The 9295-nt window shown below is 44.0% G+C and overlaps 1 protein-coding gene across 1 annotated transcript in view; it reads right to left on the bottom strand.

Annotated features, from left to right (window-relative positions):
• Nucleotides 1–9295, bottom strand: part of LOC130129372 (teashirt homolog 2) — a 62438-nt gene that overhangs the window by 12956 nt on the left and 40187 nt on the right. Inside the window, exon 4 of the mRNA XM_056299004.1 lies at nt 872–1065. Within this exon, the coding sequence (XP_056154979.1) occupies nt 872–1065 (194 nt within the window). The remainder of the gene's footprint in view (nt 1–871; nt 1066–9295) is intronic.

Here is a 9295-nt window from a genome sequence, read left to right as displayed (position 1 = left end):
TGGGTTCCGTTTTGCATGTGTGTTCACAGCTTTTCTGAAATTTACTCTCAATTAGAGAAGTGGGGTTAGGACTTTTGTTTTTTTTTTCTTTTCTTTTATGAGACAAGCTATATTTTGACACATTTACTTCCACAAGTGCAGCTGAAGACTTGGTGACAGCATATTATAAGTCACTTTCTTTGATCACACCATTCAAGACGTAAGAAATAGTAACCACTCCTGACATCTGAAAGGAGGGGGGGGGAAACCCGAAAGGAAAACAAAATGTTTATAAATCACCCCATTAAAACAGTTAACATAGCCACGTACTGAAAGTATCTAAATGCCGAAGATAGAAATCCATCTACTGTGCAGAACAGGAGGCTGACATATGTGCAGCTAATCAAATGTTTAAATTCAAATTTAGCTACGCCATAATTCTTATAAAATATGACCCAGGACCTGGCGTCAAACTAAAGGCTGGAAAGCAACCTAATAAATTCAGCAACGCAAAAATCCTTAAATTGCAAGACAGATGCCAGGATCCATCTGCTATCTTTAATGAAACAAGTAAATCCTAATTTTGAGACATTTAATGATTGAGGCAATCGGTGTAGTTGGGGAGCGAGGAGCCGACTCGAGGAGTCACTCATATCCCTGTTGAAAAACTCCTACTTTTAATGATCCACCACTAAGGAGAGTCCATACTCTTCCTGAAGAATTCAAATCCCTTTTCCCACAGCCTCTTTCAGTCCGCATGATAAATGACACCCGTCATTCCGCCGTTGCCAAACAGCACAGAGGGGAATTGTACTGATATATGATTCACAAGAACAGGAAATAAACTCTGCCTTTCTCTGTAGCTCTCCCCCCCTTGCCAAGTAGGACGGACCTGGACAGTGTCAAGGCTCTCATGGTGGAGGCAGTGGGAAAGCTGACGGCACCGAAACCCAAAAAGGGAATAGACGGTGGGTTTCCACACTGAACCCTCCCCCTCTCCTCCTCTCAAAAGCTGGAGCCGCTGATGACTGATGAGAGGCACATGAGCCACTGCATTAAAATAAAGGCAGCGCGTACGGAAAGCAGCTTTAGAAGGATCAGAAAAATTAAAATTAAGGGCAACCCAAAGTATGCAATTATCAAATAAGAAAAAAAAAATTGAAGAATGAGCAACCTCCCTCTGCCCCCAATTACAATGCAGCAAGTAAGGCTAATTACCGGGCCTTGATTATCTCAGATTTTCGAGTATGTGTGTGTGTGTGTGTGTGTGTGTGTGTATTCTATAGTGGTAGTGGGGGGTTGCAGGGTGGGGTGGGGGGCTTAGATAGGAGAAATCCTATAGACATCAAGGATGAGGTGAAGAATGATCTATTATTTGTGATAGAAGTCATGCTACGCTTACGCTTCATCGTAGAAGAAACAAAAACAAAACATGATTTCATAATTGAATCTGTATTTTGATGATAAATATGCTCGTATCAACAGAGTGGCCGATAGCACTAAGACTCTGTTCCTGCGTTCGTCTCAGAAGAAAGGAAAAGAGAGGCACATCCTGCTGCTTGCTGCTGTGGCGGCTTGCCTTGAGGCTAGCCCCTTCAGGCCAGTACTCAGCGGTAGGCCTCCCACTCGGGCTCAGAGCACGGGGATGTGCCCAGGGCCGGGACCAGCAGCACTCAATCACCCAGACAGCGACATCCTTTCGCCATCACCATCAGAGGGGCCCCTATGGGGAGGGGGGACGAGATATTTATGAGTAGAGCGTTCACACACACGCCCATGCGGCTGCGATTCCACTGATATACTGTCGGCTGGACTGTGGGATGGAGCCATATAGTTCATCTCCTCCTCATTTTTAGCCCCTAACCAGACCTCTCTGTAAGTGCTCCTCTGAGCTTTACAGGTTGGATCTGATCTAGGAAGCAGACACCGAACACTGCGCCACATGTAAATCAAGCGCTCAAAATACAAACCTGGAATGGTAACTGGATTCACATGGTAGTTATTTTGGGTGATTATTAACCATTGCTTTTTTTCTTGAAGCGGGGGGGGGGGGGGCAAATGTGAACAAAATGACCAAAACAAGTTGTTTCAGATCCACTCCACATCAGCTGCAGAGCTGCAGTATTTTCAGTCAAGCACTGAATGATGACTAACATGTGTTTATCTAAGAGGTGTATTTTAATGTTTCTTTGCCTTTGATTTCGGAGTGGAGTAATTACAGAGGAAGCCATGTAAAACCTCGTGGCAGATTAGGGAAGTGAATTGGAAATGGGTTCAAATTGTCATTCTGAAGTAAAGAGGCTACTTTGCACCACAAGGGGTTTCTTTCCTCGGGCAGGCCAGGGGATTAAAAGAAGCCATAAAAGGTCTCTGTAATGGCATCAGTAATGTCTTGCTGCCATTAACAACGGTGAGAAAAACATCTGCTTTGCATTTTTCACTATCATGTACCCCGGTTTTAGAGCACTCATATGTTTTTAAAATAAGATCTTTCACCAACATGAACCTATGAATGCAAGTCTGGAAATAAAACCGTATCTATATATAGACCTCACTATACGAAAATGGTACTGTGCTATTTATGAATGACTTGCAAAATGATGCATCAATGCCCAACTTTGTCATAGTGTTGCATCGATGGTGCAGACTTTGTTAACTTGATGATGCAATTATCGTGAGTACAATTTCAATACAATTTAAATTCCTCCATCAAACTGCAACTTACCATTCAAGCTAGCTGCACACAAACATGTTTGCTCTATGCTGTGCATATTTTCCACATCACTTTTTTTGAAAACACTAATTTTCAAAAAATAGCTACTTTCACACCCCGGTCACATAATGGAAGCCAGTGTAGAGTAAACACCTTGATTGCTTTATGGCTGCCCCTTAACCATCAGAGCTGCACTGCAACCTCCTTCCCCTGGCTTCTCAGAAGCTGGGGCCCCTGTAGTAATCTTTTCCCACCTAACCCTTTAATAAACCACAGCCTGCTTCATTAGCTTCCCCTCACAGAGTGATTGATTGGTGCCAGTCACAGAACCCCCATCCTTGCTCTGCCTACCTCTTCTCAACCCTCTAAATAAGGCACTTTCCCAGCCAGCTACCACCCATCAGACTATTAAAGGGGAGCATTCACAGTGAGCCAAAGAGGGTGTGGCATCAGCCATGGACGGTAATGCAACAGTGCTCCTTTTGTTCAAAGGCCGGATCAAAATCAATTTACAGGATGCACTATACCGGGCTCTGTATATTAGATTCTTATGAGTCCAAATTCGGTCTTGGCACATGGAAAAAAAAGATCCAATAAGAGTTTGAACAATGAGTAGTCATATTACACTGGATCCAATGCATCAGAATTAGAAAAGAAAAAGTAATATTACTATAGAGGGCATGTGCAGTCACCTTTGTTATTTACTTGGCACCGGTCCTTTGACACTTAGGAATGATAAAGAGATAAATGCTATGAATTTTGGAAATGAAAAGACTATTGATCCGTTTTCGATTATATTTTTGGAGTATGCTTTAAAAATTTTGATTATATCATTCTGAGTGCTCCAGAAAAATAATAGCAAATGTCAGTCAAAGAAAATATTTCGGGGGGAAAAACCGCACATAGAATCAACTAAAACATTAAAATCAGTTGTACCTGCTTAACCACACAGCCTGCATAAAAAGCCCTATTGCCTCACTGTCTTTTTCCCCCTTCACTGTTTAAGAGTAAAGAGAATGAGACAGTTTGTGACAACAGTATAAATCTGTAATAAGAACAGATAATACTGCATTATTGTAATGATGACATATAGCCTTACGGCCCCTGCATTAGAGGCAGGGCTCACATTTTCGTCTCGGAGATACCTGGAATGTATGGCCCACGTGATCCTTCAATGTACTCCACAGTGGAGAATAGAGAGATACAGAAGGGAGAGGTGCTAGATGGTGTTCAGCTGCAGTGATAAAGTCAGTAATATCACTATCTCACCCTCTTCTCCCAAGAATTGCTATAAACCTATTTCGAAAATTGCACCCATATATTCACTGGAGACACTTAGCTCATCTCGGTGACAGTGCAAACTTTTACGCTGAATTATGCCACTGTCATTTAGAGGGGTTTATCAAAGAGGGTCAATAACTCATAGACCCAAATCTCAGCAAGCCAGGCCCAGTGCCTCCATCTGCAACAGCCAGCCAGCCTGCAGCCGCTAAGCAGCCTGCTGCTGTGGCTCAGGACACAAGATGGTGCCTGGCCACATCACTACGTGGAGATGCTGGACACTACTGGACACTACTATAGTCAAAACACATGACACAAATTTAAATCCTTGCAATCTGCTGATTGTTAAAATGTCCACCTTGCACCACACATTGAAAAGTGTAATTGTTTTTTTTTGTGCTATTTTGGGCTCAAAAGATATTTTGCCCAAATCTTTGTCCACATTTGGTCATTCTGGATTATCGTGAAGTGCAAACAACATGGCGAACTTAACATTCTTTCAATTCTAATTAGCTTTACAGTAGAGGTTCTGCCTATGACATTTTCTAGCCCAAATCCCTTACTTTACACAATAACATTTGTCAACTGGCGATAAAGTAAGAAGCACACATTTTCACCATTCATTGTTAAAAAGCTCCAAATACTTCTCCTGTAAATATGTCAGTTGAGGTTCAAGCGTTGCTTTGCAGTAAATTGTTTGCACTTTGGATACCAAGCTTTACTGTGGAGTTTTTGCCCGTGACATGTCTACGGTCCAAAAGGTGATGTCACTTGCAGCTGTTTAGGATTAGTTGAAATGTGTCAAGTAAGCTATGTTTAAATTTTACTCGGTTCTTATAAATTTTGCATTTTCTGAATGTACTAACAGCCTACTATTGTGGCTAGTTTACACATAATCGTAATGTAACTAAAACTGTGCCAACAAATAAAAGTGTAAATTGGCCCTGTGGCCAAACCAAAGGTGAGAGATAAGTCAGCTGTTGCACACTCTACAACTAGTACTTAAGTTAGCAGGGTAACAAGTATAGTATTGGTCACAACGACAGAGCAATGCACACTGGTGCGTAGAGTTATAGCTGGACTTCTAAGCCCCATTAATCTAGGTCCGGAAACTCTCAAGTTAAATATACATCTTAAAGTGTAAGCACCCCATGAACAGCTATGAGAAATGTATCTGTCATAAAATGTCCCAGCTGTGAAGTAAGATTATCCTGTCCATCATCAGAATGATTATCATACTCAAATCTGAGTTTAAGTGTACCCACCGATCCATCAGGATCAATCACAATTAGTCCATACTAGCTTACAAACAAGTGACTTTCCAGGCCTGCTGTGTTCTGGCTGCATTTCTGTAAAATGTGACCGGCAACAATGGTTATCAGATTTGCAATTACGGCACTTGTGTCTTCATGTCTGAGGATAATAATGATAGTAACCCTAATAAAAACTCCTCTCTGAGCAAAATAAGCGCACACCTCCGTCCAACTTGTCTGGCAAGAATAATGGTCAACATGCAAAGGTTGCAAACCACATACAGACTGTGCTGAGCATGCCTGTCGGGCAGGCGCTGCATTCCAGTGAGACCACTCCTTTTCCAACCAGAGGTGGAGATGAGCCTGTCTCACAGCGAGGCCCTCCCTTTGTGTACATGTGTGTTCAGTGTTGTCTCAGCAACAAGAAGCCAGCTGCTTCGCTGGGCCGGGGTGCCCCGCCCTGAGCAGCGCTGCACACAGAGGGGGGTAGGATACTGCTGACAGTGCTAATAGCCTACCTGAGGTTTGGTTAAATCGGAGCATGTGCATTAAGTGTATATGGCATCATCAAAGGCATGCCAATGATTACAGACTTTTATTATTAAACCATGTGACTGTTATTTTCATTAACATTCATTTCCCGTCGCTGGTGAGAGTAAATATCCACCCACTTGTTTAATCACAGGGTTATTTCAAACCAGAGCAGTTATCTCCCCGATAATATCAAGTCCTCATAACTTCAAAGACGACCCGTTTCTGTTTATGATAAGAGACAGAACTCGGGAGAAGAGAGGTAGGCCATAAGTTTTGTCACGATAAACAGAAGAGGGAAAGTTGAGTAATAAGAGCGGCAGTCGATTTAATAACTAACGGTTTGTCCAACTGTGCAGAGACCCTTACAAGGATCCTGTCGCGAAACAATTGAATTACTTACTACATCAGTAATAAACTTGAGCCTCTCTTTTTTTGACATGACATTAATGTTGATCTGGTCATGCTCAAGTAGGGAATTCAGGTCTTTTGCAGATTCATGTTGCATTGAAATACAGGCAACCTTGGCAGGAAATAAGAGATGGGGGAAAAAGCCAGCCTTTCATCATTTTCCCCAAATCAGAAGAGGAAATGAATATGGATGCCCTCAGGCGTGAGGGGAAGGAAATTCAGGGGCTGATGAGGTCCCTAAAGGATGCGTCTGGACAGTACCGGAACTTTTCAGCTGGGTCGCTGCCAGGGTGGAAGGTCTGCCATGGAGCGTGTAGGAAACACATGCAAACATGAATGCACTGACACAAACGTATAAACGGTATACACACACACATGCATGCACGCACATGTGGAAACAGAAATTGACAAACCGGCTGAAATCATGCATTTTAATATGCATTTTAATATCCTTTATTTAGCACAAAGTTAATGCGCTATTTCCCCAAAGTAAACTCCACATCCATTGAATAACTGTCAAATGGAAGAGAAATAAATGTGTTCATGCCAGCGATGCAACACCTGGTATGGGGTCTTAAATTTCAAGAGCACATTCAAAGAACTTTCCCCGTGCAGACTTAATCAGCCCTTATCACTAAGACAACCTCAGGCAGACATGGCAGATGAGACACACATGGCAGATGAGACATCTGCAAGAAGCTTGGAGACTCCACGCTAACAGCTGAGGCAGAGGTATGGGAAGCCGTGGTACGCAAAGTAGAAGTTGGGTACTGTGGTTGTGGAGCCACACTCGCTGCTGGGATTCATGGAGCAGGGGGATGACAGGCCACAAAGGCAGCCTCTCAAGTAGCTGACAAGGCCTGGCTCCAAAGAAAGGCCACCGTTCGCAGGACAAAGTATGGAAATGTATCTTGTTAAAAAGACAAGAGCTATTCTGTGATGCCAGAACAGAACGCTCAGCCATCAGAAGGTGTGGCGGCTCTAACTCAACAAAACGTCTGTAACGCTCACCAAAAATAACACAAGCAACGCTATGGTCTCATGCAATACTGCATCAGGTCCCGCGACTTCGTAAATGTCACAAGGGATGCTACTGAAAACAGCCAGGCTATCTATTGAACGTGATGACAGAGCAGATCAGATTCATGTTGTTTCAAGATCTGCCATTGACCAGCCATCGCTCCACCGTCCTGCTCGGGTCACTCAGCGTCGATGTCAGGGCCATTGGCAAAGGCGATGATCTTTCTGTGACCTCTGTTACATTTTAGGGATGAATTTGCCTCGGGCGACAGTTATCAAGGATACACTGAACAGTGCGATGAGTGCACGTCACTCACTGACATACACAGTCATACAAAGATAAGCAGACAGACAGACATCTAGGTGGACCAGTCAGTAAAAGAAAGGACCAGCTTTTAAAAAAAAATGGAAGAAACAACCAAGCAGACGTATATGCAAAAAGCATTTCTATGCTGCATTGTGCAATTCCTTTTTCTGAACCTTCATTTCTTGATGAAATAAGAATTAAAAAATTTTTAGTAAGCGCTAAATATGATGTTTGTTTGTAGCGGCCGAGCACTATGACTGTCAAGTAGGCCACATCCCCCCTTTTTTTCACCCCAATTGTTTCTGGCCAATTACCCTACTCTTCCAAGCCGTCCCGGTCGCTGCTCCACCCCCTCTGCTAATCCGGGGAGGGCTGCTGACTACCACATGCCTCCTCCGATACATGGGGAGTCCCCAGCCACTTCTTTTCACCTGACAGTGAGGAGTTTTGCCAGGGGGACGTAGCGCGTGGGAGCAAACAGGCACCCCAACCAACCAGAGGAGGCGCTAGTGCGGTAACTAGGACACATACCCACATCTGGCTTCCCACCCACAGACACGGCCAATTGTGTCTGTAGGGACGCCCGACCAAGCCGGAGGTAACATGGGGATTCAAATTGGCGATCCCTATGTTGATAGGCAATGGAATAGACCACCATGCTACCCGGACACCCCAAGTAGGCCATATCTAAATATGCGAGGTGATACTGGGTTGACAACTACGCTAAGTATGTAGTCATAGGGACATCCAGTTAGCATGGCGGTCTATTCCGTTACCAACAAACACAGGGATTGCCAGTTTGAACCCCCGTGTTACCTCCGGCTTGGTCGGGCATCCCTACAGATACATTTGGCTGTGTCTGCGGGTGGGAAGCCGGATGTGTCTTGGTCGCTGCACTAGCGCCTCCTCTGGTCGGTCAGGGTGCCTGTTCGGGGGGGAGGAGGAACTGGGGGGAATAGCATGATCCTCCCACGCGCTACGTCCCCCTGGCGAAACTCCTCACTGTCAGGTGAAAAGAAGCGGCTGGCGACTCCACATGTATCGGAGGAGACATGTGGTAGTCTGCAGCCCTCCCCGGATTGGCAGAGGGGGTGGAGCAGCGACCGGGACGGCTCGGAAGAGTGGGGTAATTGGCCAAGTACAAGTGGGGAGAAAAAAGGGGGAGGGGGGGAAATAATAAAAAAAAACATTCTAGTCATTGTAGTCATGTGTAGTCATGCACTGCATGTGTAAAACTTCTGAGACCTGGAAATAATTCCTCTACTATGCTTTTCTAGACAATCCAGGCCTTCATAGGAACCCTGTAGACATGCAGACAAACAAAAAAGAGGACTTTGGCAGACAAAACGTTTTTTAAAGTTCAAAATCTGTTTCACCAGATTGAATGGCTTTGCTGACCTCCCGCTGACACAGAGAAAATGACCACTTTCTACAACTTTAAAATGGCGAAAGGGGGGGGAGGCATGAGATACTGGTGCCGAAAATACAACAGACAATTGCTGAGTCAATGTTTGTCAGGATATGGGAGGGAGGAAAATGTGTCCTTGACAACTTAAACGGTTTTGGATTGAACACGACTTATTTTGACATTTAGTTCTATATCAATGACAGACAGATAGACGCCCATGCACATGCACATGCACACAGGTACCATGAGGCATTCACGCACACACACTCTCGATATAAAAAGATACCATGATTAAGAGAAACGCACATTTTCAGCAATCTATCTCAGATACTTAAACATTTATCTCTGATGAAAAATGGAAAAAAAGTCAAGATGGGTTAAACGAATAACCG

This window comes from Lampris incognitus, chromosome 2, assembly GCF_029633865.1.
Source record: "Lampris incognitus isolate fLamInc1 chromosome 2, fLamInc1.hap2, whole genome shotgun sequence".
Taxonomy (NCBI): domain Eukaryota; kingdom Metazoa; phylum Chordata; class Actinopteri; order Lampriformes; family Lampridae; genus Lampris; species Lampris incognitus.
The sequence above is the reverse complement of the archived record's forward strand: the minus strand, read 5'-3'. Positions and strand labels throughout refer to the sequence as shown.